We start from the raw sequence: 17284 nt of genomic DNA on the forward strand, positions 1-17284 counted from the left end.
ACTTCCACGTTGAATCATGTTTTCAGTTCATTTGATTGTGCAAAACAAACATCGTTTATGTCTGGCTGTCCATACCAATATTTACTATTAAAGAAATCTCCAGTGTTGTAGATATTTACAGAATAAAAAAAATGTATATTTATTTTGCACACCGTTTTTATAGGTCCAACAGACATTTCCACCTGCAGTGTAGAGCGATAGTAGATCCTCCCTCAGAGGGCGTTCTATTCTAGGGACTCAGAAATAGAAACTTGAGAAATGATCAAAAAATGTCATCTGGATAGCGCATTGAAGTCCAATGTATGTTGTAGGCTACTTTGAGAAAGACCGGCTCAAGACCGGTTATTTTAACTGCTTACGATGTGGATATTGAGTTTAAAATTCGAGCCATTGTTGATGCGCTCGTCTGGCCTGAGATGTTTGCAACAAGATAGTTATATCGAAAGAATACTATAGTTTGGAACGACGTTTGGGTTTTGTCATGTCAAATAACACAGTTCTAATATAGAATGTTGTGTGTTCTGAATTTACACGTGCAAGCCAAGCGCAACCACTACTATCAGTAACAATGTCAAAGCAGTACAAAAAAGTCTGCAAACACCGGCGATGACAAATCGTTCATCGCCGGTGTTTACAATACCGCTTAACCGGGCATGTACACGTTAAATTACCGCGTATTGTGATTCGCTTGTGGGCGTGCTGGCAGTATTTTGACCGTGCGTCAAAAATTCAGCACAGCAAGTTTGTATGAAGGTCTTATTATTAAATGAGTAAATAGTTCAATAGTAATATCCTCCAAAACACTCTGGTGACAAACTTTGCTACCCTGTTTCCAATTGTTGACATGGTTGGGAGAACCTATTCAAGTAAGTAAATATATGCCGAAAATGTTAAATGATGCATTATTAGCTAACTAGCTACAGTGCAGGCTAACTAAATTGAGCAAGCTAACGTTTGCAATCTGGCCAACTTCACATACTCTATAGAAAGCTAGCTAAGTTAATTACATTTCACCAGTTACCTAACTTCATATTAGCTATCTTGATGTATTTATCATTGTAAAAAAACAAACTCCAAATGCATTTGTAGCTAGCAGCCCAAACTGTCAAAGTAAGAAAGTAGGCTATTCTGGATAGGACAGGTACTTTTGTGTAGTTCCTGTCCCTAGAAGTGAGGACGGAGATAATAGTAACATAACATTCAGTGCGTTGAAATTTGAGTATAATGAAGTCTTGTGAGGTTTTCTGTTCTCGGATAAAGAGCAATGAAAGCCTGTCTACATATGAAGAACAGTGATTCTCAGTGCTGGGGACTTGAAGTGCACATTTATTTTTGCACAGCTGATTCAAATTATCAATTCTTCAAGTGGTATTTATGTATTCATTTGTGATGCTATCCTTGATATGATCCTGTAATTGTCACATGCTACATGTGTGCCCATGCATCTGTAGCAGTGTGATGTTATTCCCCTAGATTATGCACCAAATTGCACACAAGGACCAATTCAAATAGGCCAGGTCAAGAGGGGATGTTAATAATTTGATAATAATAATTCAGTGTATTTTTTTTTCATTTAATTACAGCTGCATAGCTAATGTTTTTCTTTGGTGTACAAACACGTTTTCATATCAATATTGAACATACATGTGATTGTAAAAGTTTTGTATATTTTGGTTTGGTCCATCGCGGGTTACCTGTATTTCCTTATCCCCTTATTGTTTTCTTTTGCCTGACCTTCAGCTAGCAAGGTGCATTAGAGCTAGGACCGCGCCAAGGGTTAACATAATGTGTGTTATCTCTTCGTGTGCAAGGCAAATAAAAATATTTCAACTAGCAGACATGCAGTTGTGGCAGCGTCCTAATTAAAGTACACAACGCAGAATGAACCACGCTACACATCTATCAATCCAATGTTATAAGGGATATTATACTTTAGTAATCTACAATGACCTGGTGATGTAAAAGTCTAATTACATTGTCTTCCATATTCCTACAGATACCTTGTAACTGGACATTCCTTCAAAACGATTGCCTTGTTAACGTGTAGGGCGCTGCAGCGTTGGGTCACCGGGGACTGCCTCCTGGAGGAATTCAGGTGTGTGAAGGCTACCTGTGTCCTGCATAACTTCATGAGGATGGACACGAGGACCAGGAGGGGATCTGCAGCTCGCCGCCATGTGCCAGAGGGGAAGTCTGCTGCTCTGCAGGATGTTTCAAGGATGGGGTCCAACAACGCAGCAAAAGAGGCAATCTGTGTGCGGGAGTTCTTTACCTCCTACATCTACTAAGAGGGTGCTGTTCCCTGACAATGCCATAGACTACACTATGCACAACCAAAGGCTCTTTTAATAGCCCTTCACATTGCAATAAGAATATTCTTCCATTTACTTAGCTATGTCAACTGCAGTTATTCAATTCCCACTTTCTCTCCCTTTGATTTCAACTTCTCAGGTGATGGTGCTGTTTAGGTAAGTGTGTGATGCCTGTACAAAAACAAAACAGGCTATTTTAAATCAACCATATTGAAAAAATGTAGAACAATTTGACACCCTATAGCCTAAACGCATGTATCAATCTGATTGATGAATTGTGTTGTGCAGTAAGCAGGCTCAGGTGTATAACTGGCCTATAACTTTCAAAAAATAGGCAAGGCCAACCATGGAGAATAGTAAGACACTTCATTATTTCTATAACTACGCTATATTGTTTGTCCGTTCATGTTTTTCAGCATAAAGTACTCTGTAGCCACTTAGTGTGGACACCAGGTGAGGCCACACGCACAAATTCCTATTGAACACTGTCTCTAACTACCTTATTTTCTCTGTCTTTCTCCTTCACTTCATCCCTCTCTTCTTCCTAAATCCTCTAGGTTATATCAGCTATGTAGGTGAACCCCTCCCGCATCTGACTTGGCTACATAGAGGGCACAGCATGGTAAGGTCACTTGGTCAGGTCAACAGGAAGTATTATTAAAGAGATGCTTTACATTGAAATACAGAGATGCAGTAGTCCCAGAGTTAATTATCGAAGATCAGTTTTGTATTTCACTTCCTGGTGATTGATGATTAACAATGTTTGAATAAAAAAATTAAAACAAGGCTTAAACATGCTCTCTCTCTCCATCTGGCTCGTCTGCAGATATATTTTGACATGAGGATGCCAACCCCTGGTCCCATCATTGCCACCTTACCCGCTCTTAAGATAACCTTCGGGCCGACTAGAAACACTGTAATTTTGATGAACTGAGAAAATATTTGGGTAGCACTGATTCATTAATCATATGCTGCATTCCCTGCTCTTTCCCTTTTATGCCTCTTCCTCTGTTTTTATAATGCACAACAGATGTGCATTGAAGTACAGATTGAACTTGTATTTATATGACAATTATAATATTTAATGCATGTATTTATAACACTTTGATAATGAACTTCTTTCAATAAAGCATTTCACATTCTCTACTGGTTGAAATTAAGTCTCATTTGATGAAATACTATACCTATCCTGTGTTTATCAAATCAATCTCCCCAAGGTTTGGAAAGCTGCCGCAGTCATCCCCCTCTTCAAAGGGGGAGACACCCTGGACCCAAACTGTTACAGACCTATATCCATCCTGCCCTGCCTATCTAAGGTCTTCGAAAGCCAAGTCAACAAACTGGTCACTGACCATCTCGAATCCCACCGTACCTTCTCCGCTGTGCAATCTGGTTTCCGAGCCGGTCACGGGTGCACCTCAGCCACACTCAAGGTACTAAACGATATCACCGCCATTGATAAAAGACAGTACTGTGCAGCCGTCTTCATCGACCTTGCCAAGGCTTTCGACTCTGTCAATCACCATATTCTTATCGGCAGACTCAGTAGCCTCGGTTTTTCAGATGACTGCCTTGCCTGGTTCACCAATTACTTTGCAGACAGAGTTCAGTGTGTCAAATCGGAGGGCATGCTGTCCGGTCCTCTGGCAGTCTCTATGGGGGTGCCACAGGGTTCAATTCTCGGGCCGACTCTTTTCTCTGTATATATCAATGATGTTGCTCTTGCTGCGGGCGATTCCCTGATCCACCTCTACGCAGACGACACCATTCTATATACTTCCGGCCCGTCCTTGGACACTGTGCTATCTAACCTCCAAACGAGCTTCAATGCCATACAACACTCCTTCCGTGGCCCCCAACTGCTCTTAAACGCTAGTAAAACCAAATGCATGCTTTTCAACCGATCGCTGCCTGCACCCGCATGCCCGACTAGCATCACCACCCTGGATGGTTCCGACCTTGAATATGTGGACATCTATAAGTACCTAGGTGTCTGGCTAGACTGTAAACTCTCCTTCCAGACTCATATCAAACATCTCCAATCGAAAATCAAATCATGAGTCGGCTTTCTATTCCGCAACAAAGCCTTCTTCACTCACGCCGCCAAACTTACCCTAGTAAAACTGACTATCCTACCGATCCTCGACTTTGGCGACGTCATCTACAAAATTGCTTCCAACACTCAGCAAACTGGATGCAGTTTATCACAGTGCCATCCGTTTTGTCACTAAAGCACCTTATACCACCCACCACTGCGACTTGTATGCTCTAGTCGGCTGGCCCTCGCTACATATTCGTCGCCAGACCCACTGGCTCCAGGTCATCTACAAGTCCATGCTAGGTAAAACTCTGCCTTATCTCAGTTCACTGGTCACGATGGCAACACCCATCCGTAGCACGCGCTCCAGCAGGTATCTCACTGATCATCCCTAAAGCCAACACCTCATTTGGTCGCCTTTTGTTCCAGTATTCTGCTGCCTGTGACTGGAACGAATTGCAAAAATCGCTGAAGTTGGAGACTTATCTCCCTCACCAACTTCAAACATCTGCTATCTGAGCAGCTAACCGATCGCTGCAGCTGTACATAGTCTATTGGTAAATAGCCCACCCATTTTCACCTACCTCATCTCCATACTGTTTTTATTTATTTACTTTTCTGCTCTTTTGCACACCAATATCTCTACATGTACATGACCATCTGATCATTTATCACTCCAGTGTTAATCTGCAAAATTGGAATTAATCGCCTACCTCCTCATGCCTTTTGCACACAATGTATATAGACTCCCCTTTTTTTCTACTGTGTTATTGACTTGTTAATTGTTTCCTCCATGTGTAACTCTGTGTTGTCTGTTCACACTGCTATGCTTTATCTTGGCCAGGTCGCAGTTGCAAATGAGAACTTGTTCTCAACTAGCCTACCTGGTTAAATAAAGGTGAAATAAAAAAATAAATAAATAAAAATGCAGATGAAGGGCATTAGATATTGAGATTAATGGGTTTTAGAGTATTTACAAGTTACAAATCAGCCTTTAACTAGTTAAATCCTGTTTCTAGTCTTAGTTACAATGTGTAACCATTGATGTCCCAGAACCAAAATTGGTAAACACTGTTGAAGTGTATAATTGTAATACATACATGCAGACATGTATCATTCAAAGACTGGAATTTCATCTCCTGGTATTGGATATGACTGAAAAATAATCTTAGACATTCATACCTGAACTGCACCTGTATTTGCCAAGGTAGAGTACATGATCATTGAACATATTAAATATACAGGCTACAATGTGGGGATCTCATGCATGGTAATAACTACATGTATATACGACTTGCATCCTTGGCACAAAGTTATATTCTACTGAATCCTTAGGCTTCATTAATGTCATTGACTGTTTTGAAGTTAATACAACTGGCTATGATAGCTTGGTTCTGAACAAATATGTATACCAAACGTTTGGGTCCATACACAGATCGGCTAGATAGCTAGCTACACATCCATAGGCATATACAGGTATTTTTTTTATCCTCCACTGCACAATAGGCAAGAACGTAGTTAGCTATCTCCCTTGCATGGCAAATATCAGCAAGGCAAGCTGAACAAATGTTACATTCAATTTGCAGTCAATGCTTTAGCTAGCTACTAGATTCTTTACATCCACTGTTTCACAAGATGACAGCCTGGTTTGCTGGTTGTTTCAGGAGTCCCTAAAACAAACAACCATAATGTCATACTCATGTCGCAACATAAAGCTAGCTGGCTAATGTTATCTAGTCAGCTAAATCGCGATTTTCGTAAATGAGCTTTATGATTTAAAAAAATGCATAATCGTTTCTCTACATTAACTAACATATTACTGTCAACTACATTTTTTGGATGATTTGTTCAATCACTTACATTTGCTTCCGTCCTAGTATTTTTGTCAGCCATCTTTGCTGAAGAACGTCTCTAGCCTTGGGTCGCATAGCGACAAATTCGTCATGGGACGAACCACTCGATATGATTGGTCATCACCCAGTGGTCGTCTCTGGTGATTTGCATAAAGATGGGTAAAGTTGAACTTTTTTCACCGCCTCCCACGCCAACTTCCATTGAAGTTAATGGGAAGCGGTGTTTGGGATAACTAGCTTTAGCTTGGTACCTAGCTAGCACCAATACAACCAGCCAGAAAACTATGACCAGTAGAAATTGCAGTAATTTTCATTATTCTTAACAATGATTTAGGAATCCTTGTAAGTATTAGCTAGGTAGCCACTTGTTGTTCGCCAATTGGAACTGAACTTAGGTTTATTAAAATAAATAGCTATCCAGCTACTTAACCCTTTTGCCCAAAGCTAACGATATAAGCAGCCAGCTAGCTTCATCTGGCTAGTGGGGCTCAACCGGACAGGGTTGTGTTGTGAAGCTAGACACAATAAGGATTAGTCACAATGGTGGAATGTGTGGTTTGTCTTCAAAATAAAAGTACCTATTTGAAAGTGTTGCAGAAGGTTACAATTGGTGGAATAATGCAATGAAATGGGGTATCAGTCTACTCGGTGACACCCACACAACACAACTGTGAAGAGTTTATACAAATAATAGCATTGTAGCACTTATCGCAGGACTGTGACTGTGAAATCACCTCCCCAGTCAGCCTATTGTGTCATTCATATTGCACTGTACAGCTTTACCTACAGATTGGGGATCAGTCTACTCAATACACAAGATATCTTTTTTCCCCAACGTCCTCCTCAGAGATATCAGACTCCAAAACACAGTCTTGTTTTTCCTCTGAAATAGTGTTCAATATGCATAGGTTGACAATAAATGTGGCTCAATTCACAGTTGTTTCAGAGTCCCGCAATGAGAGCTACGAAGCTAATGTTCTCTGGGTGTCACGGAGTAGACTGATACCCATGTCATTGATCCATAATCCATAGGCAAGGCTGTACAGTGAAGTATGCACCCAATGCAATTCTAAAGTAAAATACATCCAGTGTGATTTCAACATTTTTGTCAGATGAACAAATAGTCCTTTGTTGATTTTATATAACATTTGTTAGAGGGTGCGTCTTTCGAATCCGGTATCAGGAAGAATAAAAGTCAGAACCTGTCGTTAATTATCTTTAATCAAATTCAAGCAATAAATGGTAAATTCAATTTTCGTATATACGGGCTCTCTGTCCCACCTCGCAGGGCAAACAAAGAACTGACAGGATGTACGTAAACAGCTGTTCTTATACTGTGATAGACATAGTTGGCCTATCACAGTAGAGGCTGAGCGTGGTTTAGACTTGCTCAGCCTATCGCAGGCTCTCACAATAGTCCTAGCCTCTTGGCGCTTCTTGGAGTTCACCCTCTGTCGATGTATAGATTCTCACTGTTCTGGTATCACACCCTAGTTGTAACAGTTGCTCAGTTCCTGCTATTGTGTTCAGTATTTTTCCATCTCAGTTAAACCTTGTGATGACCACCCCTCCCTATACCTGATTACCACAACTTTGTAACATGCAGCAAGTCACACCATGTGCTCAATATTGTCACACACACAGACAGGCAAGGCACATGTAGCAAACAGTACACCGCTACATGCAAGTCACACCATGTTACTCAGTTCTTGTCACACACACACACAGATAAGGACAAAGCAGCTGTTGTTCAAACAATTCAATCTTAAGTAATATGGTAGCGGGTTTAAAATGCATTTATTCTAAATCCTTACACATTTCAACCCCGTTTAGCCTGATCTATTTAATTCTGGAATTATTCTACTATTTGTATTAATTTGCATCAGTCAATGATATACTTTTATTTTGAAGGCTAACCGCAAAGTCCACTATTGTGGCTAACTTCACATAGATGTGTCCGACGACCATTAATCAAATAACGGTCTTATAAATTAGGGTTATTTTATATGACACCTTGCTATAGCTACTGAAACAGTTGTTGTTTTGCTATGTTTTGGGGGATGAACATTGTTTGCATCCATGAGCTAGCTAGCTTTTTTTTTTAATGACCAGCACTGTAAGGTGCGCGAGACAACATTACCGGCATCATAGCATACGTATCTATAAATAGTTGTGACATGAAATACGAGTGCGAGTGTAATCACTACGTAAAAAAAATAGGAACGCTTTAAAGTATGTGACGTGCAGTCATATTCAGATCCTGATTGGTCAACAAGCTTATTTGACGTGAATATTTGACACGCAAAGACCCAAACGGCTTTCCACATGAAAGGAAGAAAGACACTCACGATTTGCTTTTTTATTTTTTTTATTAACACACACTGTATCAACGTGTCCATTTAAAAAGGACTAAGTAGCAAATATGTTCTCTTCTGCATTCCTGTACACAAAAAGGCAAATTTCTGTACATTCACTAAGGCTCCGTTTGAGGAAACATTGTTTTCCATAAGGCAAACAATATAAAGGAATGGGAACAAGTACATTTCCAGCATAAACATTTTATTTTTCTGTTTTTCCTCATAGTTGCAATGTTGTAGCATCATCTGCTTTGCCATTAGAATTCATATTTTACTACCTAGAAACAGGAAAAAAGGAAAGTCTCAAGAAAATGCTATTAACTCACACATTTCCATAATGTGTCATTTTGCAGATAGTTTCCCTGTATATTAAGATGTTGGTGCAAGAACCGTTCTAGTTGTATGGTGGTATGGAATGTTGCTACTGCAAACAATTTGTGAGAAAATATGCAGAACACAGTTTTACCTTATCTGACTAGCAGAACTGATTGAATAAGTGAAGTGTATAATTTTATTTTATGTAACTAACAAAATTAAAGAAAATAAGAGATAAATAAATGCATACATGATATAACCACACGTTTCATTCCCTTTGCCAGCATCTACATGACAAACAGGTTCCATACTTGAAGTTACTGGGCACCTTAAACTCTTAGCATTTGGCAGACAATGTATGGACCCATTCCACTCAAAGAACTTCAGTGATGCTACAGCTGAGCTCTCTCCCATCGAACACTGATCAACGTTTGCTTTTTATGGGAGCAGCACAATTAGCAAGGCCTCTCTTACACCACCACTGCAAAGTGAGCAGGTTCTTCCATTGACAATTGCCTTTTTGCACTCAGCCAAGGAAGGTGCCATTTTTCCATCTTGAAGCCACAGCTCATTAAACTCAGTCTAGGCAGACATATGGCAGGATATTCAGCTTGCCATCATCCCCATGTGAGTCTAAGGAAATGCAATCTGTCCATTCATACCAGTTGTCCTTGGTGTCATAGCAACCATTCACCCCAGGCCAGTGCTCCTTGTGTATTCTGTTGAGATCCTCGTTTGTGACCGCTCGGCTCACCCCTGGTAAGTCCGTATCAGGGATATTTGGTACCAGCATGTTTTTTTTCCTGCCCTCTTTGATATGATGTCCCTCTTGTTTCAAGTACTCAGACATGAAAAAGTGTGCCCCCGAGGTTTGAGCCCCAGACAATGTGAGCACATTGCTTTGACGGTTAAGGTAGGACTGGATGATTTCATTCCTTGACAACTCTTTCCAGTTGGTCTGTTGAAATGGACTGGGAGTAACAGGGCTATTCTGTGCACAATGGTTCTGCTTGAGCAGTTCTGTCCGAGGAAGTTCTGGTGTGACCGGAGCCACTGTAGCCTCCAGTTCCGGATCAGACTCTTTGAGGGTTGAGGGTTTGATCTGCCCTGTTACAGGGTCAAACGTAAGTCTACGGTCTTTTAACCTACATGGCATTGTGGTCTCTTCCGTGGGCTGCCCACCCAAGTTCACTGTATAGTCTCTGGACCTGTATTTCTTTCTCCTCTTTCTCGCTGTGCTAGTGACAGAACCATCACTCTCTGCCTTCACTTCGCTGTGGGACGAGGCTTTGGAGTGCAGAGAGTCAGGTCTCCTGGTGCTTTGTTGAAGGCGTTGGTCCACGCTTGCCGGTCCGTCCCAATGAAGGGCAGACTCTGTAGGCAGAGGCCCAACAGTGAGGGAACCCTGCATACATGGAGTTAAAAGGTGTGGAGAATGCAAAGGAGAGGGCCCCAGTCCAGAGCTATCCATGACCCTGGGGCTCCGAGCAGGGCTCAGTAGAGTCGTTGATTTGGTCATAGACAGTTTAACTACCGCATCCTGTTTTGTACTTCTGGGACTATATGAGTTGCTTCGAGGATGTTTGGGCTGATGCAGCCCCCCTCCTGAGACAGCCAGGTCCATTTTGCCATGCTGTTGCAAAACAGCCACTTTGAGCAATGTGGAAGTGCTCGGAGGTTTGGCTACTCCAGGTGAGCTAGGGTGAGGTTTGACAGCATTGACAGGGATATTGTTGAGCCTGTCAATGTCAAGATGCTCAGCACCATCCTTGTCTGATTTAAGATGTGTACCACATGTGTCCGTAAAAGCCTCAGGACCGGCTCCAATTCCATTTGTTGGCAGTCGTGAGTTGTGTGTTCTTTCATAGGCGGTTATTTTGGACATTTTCATTGGTATGTGCTGTCTGTCCCTCTGTTCCCCCTTCCGTTTTCGGTTGCCTGACTTTTCCGCTTTGGGGGAGTAACGGTTGTTGAAGTCATTTCTACTCTTGAGCTCCGGAACCATTTTACCTGAAGGCGAGATAGCAGCTGGAGGGGAGACGTCCATCCGGCAGAGATGCATACCACCGTTGGCAGCGCCTGGCGGACCCATATGCCCCTTGGATAGTGCCTCACTCTGCCCAGGCTCAATTAGCTTCTGCCATGTGCGCAGGAGCTTCTTCGCGCGCTTGGCGAGATCCTCATCCTTCGTCTTTTTCCTTACGTCGTTGATCAGCTTGCCAAGGCGGGTTTCCTTGAGGAAGAACAGGAAGTTTTCTTTAGTACAAACCCCATCTTCACAACATCTATTTCCAAGAGCTGACATAATATTATGATGGATATTTACCCCTAGTGTATCCTACCTCAAGTGCTTCCTTGGTGATGGGATATTTCTCCAAATAGGAAATTACTTCCATTACAGCCACCATGTTGCAGATCTGCTGGAAAGTAAACATCAAATCATGTTAAATCTATTCGTAATAAAGAAAGACAGAAAATGTCCCTAGGAAAACCCTCAATTACTATTTACAAAGACAGATGAGGCATTTGGATATTTGTAAATAAAGAGCTTTGAGTGTATATAACAAATCATTGAATCATTGGATTCAAAACCACACACTGACATCCATAGAGTCGGTGGCTTAGATCAGGTGTTTAAACATTTTCACCCCCTTCCACCATTGGGGAACATCCCACATCCACAGGCTAACTTTGTTTTCCCCTTAGATATGCCAGCTGCAGTCAAAATTGGCTATATTGTCATATTTCTTTTGTGCACACCACTTCTATTTCTATGGGCACAAGAACTGTTCACACCCTTCTTGTTGGCGGAGAGAAAATGTTGCAGGTTTAAAGCTTATTTCATGCAATTCTACACATTGTCATGGGGTGAAGAGAACATTTAGCAGTTTTAAAGCTCATGTTCTTGGAATTCTATACATATTGCCATGTGTAATGTGTATTCATGTGATATGAGTGACTTGAACATTACTACAAAAATCTTTGGGATAAAACACCCAGTTAAAAAAAACTGACATGGGCCAGTTGATCTGGACATTTCTGATAAGTTATAAATAGACATCTAGGCAGTGTTTCCCAACCCTGGTCCACGAGTACCCACAAAAGTACAGTTTCGTTGTCGCCCTTGACAAACACACCTCATTCAACTCATTAAGGGTTTGATGATAAGTTGTCAAGTTAAATCAGGTGTGCTTGTCCAGGCTTACAATAAAAACATGTACTGTTCGGGGTACTCGACTAAAATGACAAGAGGAAAACTGATGATGCACTACCTCATTTCGAAATGGCACCTCGTGCATACTACTATTACAACTTTCTAGAGTAAGTTGCAAGCCAGACGGAGTTCCTGAATTTAAAAAAAAAAAAATTAATTGATGAGGCCGAACGGATCATTCCCCAGATCAATGGATGTATAGAGGTTGACAGTCAGCTACTGACCTGTGGGCAGAGACCATATGAAAACAAATAACATGTTCGCCAACATGGCATGTCTGCAGGCAGCAGCAGGACTACAATATCTTTAAGTTTTTCATATCATGAGTCTCTCTCTGGCTAGCTTCTTGGTAGCTCCCCTCCGTCTGACATTTTGTTTAGTTTTAATGTTTTTCATCTCAAAAAAAAATATACAGGAGTAGTTAGATACTGATGTTAAGGCCTACTAGCCTCGCATAAAATGTCATCCCCCCCAAACATTAGCCTACACAGCTTCAACCACTTGTACAATGCAAATAGTAGTCTGTCAGCAGCTAGTAGTCTATCAAGATTTCCATGGTGTTGCCATCTCTGTTTAACAGAAATCTCACTGATGATGAATTTAGTGTTGTTGATCATCAAATACAAATGGCTGTTATTCAGATTAGCACCCCACAGCGATTTCCCCTGTAAAATGTGGAGGACAAAAGCATATGGCTAAATTTGAATGGACTTTCAGATGTGCACCTGTACCGGGGATGTAAACCGATAGCAGTTTCAAGTTTGAGATTACAACACTGAGAATACACATGCAAATGTTAGCCATTCTAGTCATACCAGTAAGGAGCATTAAGCTAAACCTAACCAATCCACTAAATCTGACTGGCTAGATTTATTCATATTCAAAAAACTTGACTCAACAATAAGGGGGTTTTGTGCAAGATATATTCAACTAAAACTTTACACACACAATATATATAACAACCCAAATCAAATCTCAGCTCTGAATTGGCTCAATGAATATTATGCTGTAAGCCTTGGCAGAGAAAGGTTATTTTCAGCAGTGTATGCCTATTAGGGCTGAGTGAATAAATTACATTTCAGGGGGGTTTTCAGTTATTAAACAAATCATTTTGGGAGGAGCCCATCACACCATTTCTCAGACATGGCTTGAAAGGTTCCAGCTTTTATCAGTCAGTGGTGTAAAGTACTTAAGTAAAAATACTTTCAAGTACTACTTAAGTCATTTTGTTATGGTATCTGTACTTTACATTTTTATTTTCTTTAAGAATGTAGTGAAGCAGAATTATGTACTTTTTACTCCATACATTTTCTCTGACAGCTAAAAGTACTCCTTACATTTAGAGTGCTTAACAGGACAGGAAAATGGTCCAATTCACACACTTACTAAGAGAACATCCTTGGTCATCTACTGCCCCTGATGTTGCGGACTCACTAAACACAAATGCTTTGTAAATTATGTCTGAGTGTTGCATTGTGCCCCTGGCTATCTGTAAATTTAAAAAACAAGAAAATGGTGCCTGCTGGTTTGCTTAATATAAGGAATTTGAAATTATTTACACTTTTACTTCACTGTTCATACTTAAGTATATTTTAATAATTACATTTACTTTTGATACTTAAGTATATTTCAAACAAAACACTATTTTACTGGGTGACTTTCACTTTTACTTGAGTCATTTTCTATTAAGGTATCATTACCTTTACTTAAGTATGACAATTGGGACAAGCTTTTAGCTAAACTCGCATTAACATCTGCTTACCATGTGTATGTGACCAATAAAATTTGATTTGGGTACTTTTTCCACCACTGGTCAAAGTAATGTCAAACGTTGAAATTTTAGCTAACCCTAAACCTTTCCCCAACCATAACCTAATTTTCCTAACCTGCTGCGAAATGTCAAATCTGATGTTAATTTTATTAAAGCTGGATCCCTTCTAGCCATGAGCCCATTCTCATTCATGAGAGAAATTAAGTTAAGATATGGGACGCTGGGCTGAGAGTTGTAGTTTTCCTGAAGCAAATATTCAACCTAGTTCAGTGCATAAACGTGGTAATTAACTACAATGGTCATAATCCATTGCGGCTGTTATTTTCCGGATCAAAGTAGATACACTTTTACGCCTGCTACGTTAGGGTAAGATACACACAGACCGCAAACACCGCCGCATGAGAGCGGAATGTACACAACACTACTACGAGAGAGACGGATAGAGACAGTTTGTGAAAGTCAGTGGTGGAAAAAGTACCCAATTATCATACTTGAGTAAAAGTAAAGTACTTTAATAGAAATGACAAGTAAAAGTGATTCACCCAGTAAAATACTACTTGAGTAAAAGTATTTGGTTTGAAGTATACTTGAGTATCAAAAGTAAAAGTATAAATCATTGCAAATTCCTTATATTAAGCAAACCAGACAGCACAATGCGTTTTAAATTTACAGCTAGCCAGGGCCACACTCCAGCATCATTTACATATCAATCATTTTTGTTTAGTGAGTCCGCCAGACCAGAGCCAGTAGAGACGACGTCTTTATAAGTTTGTGAATTGACCATTTTACTGTCCTGCTAAGCATTCAAAATGTAACAAGTATTTTTGGGTGTCTGGGAAAATGTATGGAGTAAAAAGTACATAATTTTCTTTAGGAATTGTAGTAAAATAAAAGTAATAAAAAATAATAAAAAAATAGTAAAGTACAGATACCCCAAAAATCTACTTAAGTATTCATTTACACCACTGTTGAAAGTATGCCTTGTTTTTTTTTAACTAGTGAAATGATCGTCTGACAGCTCTGCAGCATACAGTACTTAGGCAGGCTAGCCTAGCTAAATAGGATGACTAAATACAGTACAGTATGGGGAGAACAGAGTAATGTTAGATGGTTGTCTGGCTGGCTGCTTCTGCCTGAGCAGAGATGAGATTACTTTAAGGAATGAAAAATAATCAAATTAAATAAAACAAAATATACACAACTGAAATTTTTCAATATTTCATAGTAATTTCCTATTTGTCTATGTGGACCTGAGAGACAATGGAACAATTTAATTTTTTTGGCAATTGAATGTTAACTATTTTTGGCTTTGGAATTTACATTAAAAAGCTCTTATCATTTTACAGTCATCATTTCATAATGCATGTAAAAAAAAATAATGTTAACTGAAATTTAGGACTTAAAAAAAATATTTTTTTGATAATCAAACCGACTTCAAAAATCACTACTCAGCACTAATGCCTATGATAGGTAGGCCCACAAGTCTTGACCAACAGACTTGGCAAGCATCCTCTTGCAATGTGTTGTCACTTCAACAACACATTTGGTTACCTCAGACATGTCTTTCAAGGGAACACTTTGTTAATATCAAATAGCATAAGTAGTTGGGCCTTTGACTGATGGCACCCATATTAAGCCTACACTACAAACTGATCAAAGTCTGGCTGTGCTGAATATGTTTAGTGCGCTTTCAATTTAAAAACATTGTCTGTCAAATTCTCTTTACTGGGTAATAGGCCTAATCCCTGACTGTATGTGTGAATGCTATAGGTAGCTAATTACCAAAGACATTGCTGAAGTTAGTGCTAGGTTAAGAGTGGTCAGGTCATTCTTCCATTTAGTTAGCTAGCTACAGTGCCTAGTTAGCAGTTAGCTGAATGTCCACACTCGCCAGTCTACTTGGTCCTAACTTAAAATCAGTAAAGGGGTGGCAGACTAAACTCCAGTAAAGTCGCAGTTTTTATCTCTGGTTAGCTACAATAGTCATAGGCAACGGTACTGTTTGCATCTTTAAATATACTGAACCAAAATAAAAACGCAACATGCAACAATTTAATTGATTTTACTGAGTTACAGTTCATATGAGGAAATCTGTAAATTTAAATATATTCATTAAGCCCTATGCCACACCTGTCAGGTGGATGGATTATCTTGGCAAAGGAGAAATGTTCACTAACAAATTTGAGAGAAATACGCGTTGTGGGTATTAAGCATTTCTGTGATCTTTTGTTTCAGCTCATGAAACATGGGATCAACAATTTACATGTTGCGTTCATATTTTTGTTCAGTGTAGTTAGCTTGCTTGCAAGCAAGCAAGCTAACATTAAGTTTCGAAATCAAAACTAACTAGCTAGCTGTGCTAAATGACAGGTAAGCAGATAGTTATTCTAATAAAATAACCGAGACAGGTTGAAAACGCTGAGGTTTAATAACGGTTGAGAATAATGATTGATTTATCCTATTGGTTGAGAACCGAATGTCAACGTGCTAGCCTCACAAGGCTCCTGATCTCGCGAGTTTACATGAATGGTTCATTACCAGCAACACCGCGGTATTGTTTATACGAAGCTATCAACATGTTGGGGGTCAGTCCAGAGTCCAGTGTGTTTAGCTAGTTACTACACAGCTAATTAACTAGCTTAGTATCTAGTATTTACTTAGCTTAACAACAAACTCTTAGAGCTACCAGGCGTACAGCTAACGTTACTGTAGTTAGCTAATGTACGCTGTCGACGTTAGTCATAAGACAATAACAATAGGGGACCATTGCAATTGTGGGCACATACACTTAAAATTAGTGGAAAAGTTAACTAGTTAACTCACATTGCTTTGGCCATCGATGGCCTGCATCAGCCGGTCTCTCATCTCCTGCGGAGTTGCCGTAGCCGATGTCATTGCCTGGCAATGGTGCGGATCAGTACAGTAGACGAGGGCGAGGAATCCTCCGAAAAGACGGGTGGGTGACTTAGACACTCACAGGCCTTTTGGGAGATGTGTTAGTAAATAAAGCCCCATATTCTATGGGGCTTTATTGTTTGTCCAGGTGTATTCATGTATTTTGCAATGAATAACTGTCTCCAGAGAGAGGATCTTCCGAATACGCATGTGTCCAACTGCCTCTTCGGCAGTAGCCAACGCTGTGGCAGTGGTCTTTCAACATCGGTTTCTCTGCTGTTGAAAAACGCTCTCCTGGTGCATGGTGGGAAATGTTGTAACACAGAGACGTCAGATGTCACCACGTACACTGCCATCGTCTGTGAATGGAAATGTATCAACATGTTCAGTTTCATTACTGGGTTATCATATTGCAGTATGGATGTGTAACCAAACACTAGCTGGACAACGTTGTCTCAGAGCAGTTCTTATTATTCTGTATTTATACTGAACAGTAACGTAAACGCAACAATTGACGATTTTAGAGTTA

At 40.2% G+C, this 17284-nt stretch overlaps 1 protein-coding gene and 2 long non-coding RNA genes across 5 annotated transcripts; 1 reads left to right on the forward strand and 2 right to left on the reverse strand.

Moving 5' to 3' along the window:
* Positions 1–655: 655 nt before the first annotated feature.
* LOC135524640 (uncharacterized) lies at positions 656–3451 on the forward strand. Of its 2 annotated transcripts, XR_010453006.1 has the most exons (5): positions 656–866; positions 1997–2292; positions 2452–2468; positions 2870–2934; positions 3139–3451. It is a non-coding gene; the product is annotated as an uncharacterized LOC135524640 (long non-coding RNA). The 2 variants fall into 2 exon arrangements; XR_010453005.1 differs by having other exon boundaries at positions 1997–2934.
* A 2078-nt stretch (positions 3452–5529) lies between these two features.
* Positions 5530–6677, reverse strand: LOC135524639 (uncharacterized). Its single transcript, XR_010453004.1, has 2 exons — positions 6211–6677; positions 5530–6020 (listed from the first exon to the last, which is right to left on the reverse strand). It is a non-coding gene; the product is annotated as an uncharacterized LOC135524639 (long non-coding RNA).
* Positions 6678–8225: 1548 nt separating this feature from the next.
* On the reverse strand, positions 8226–17021 carry LOC135524641 (mediator of RNA polymerase II transcription subunit 26-like). Of its 2 annotated transcripts, none has more exons than XM_064952353.1 (3): positions 16684–17021; positions 11218–11292; positions 8226–11108 (listed from the first exon to the last, which is right to left on the reverse strand). In XM_064952353.1, the coding sequence occupies exons 1-3, from the start codon at positions 16753–16755 to the stop codon at positions 9453–9455; spliced, it is 1803 nt and encodes a 600-aa protein (XP_064808425.1). In that variant the 5' UTR covers positions 16756–17021; the 3' UTR covers positions 8226–9452. The 2 variants fall into 2 exon arrangements, with proteins under 2 accessions (XP_064808425.1, XP_064808424.1); XM_064952352.1 differs by having other exon boundaries at positions 11218–11295.
* Between the last annotated feature and the right edge of the window lie 263 nt (positions 17022–17284).

The sequence above is a fragment of the Oncorhynchus masou genome, chromosome 31 (genome assembly GCF_036934945.1).
Source record: "Oncorhynchus masou masou isolate Uvic2021 chromosome 31, UVic_Omas_1.1, whole genome shotgun sequence".
In the NCBI taxonomy this organism is placed as follows: domain Eukaryota; kingdom Metazoa; phylum Chordata; class Actinopteri; order Salmoniformes; family Salmonidae; genus Oncorhynchus; species Oncorhynchus masou.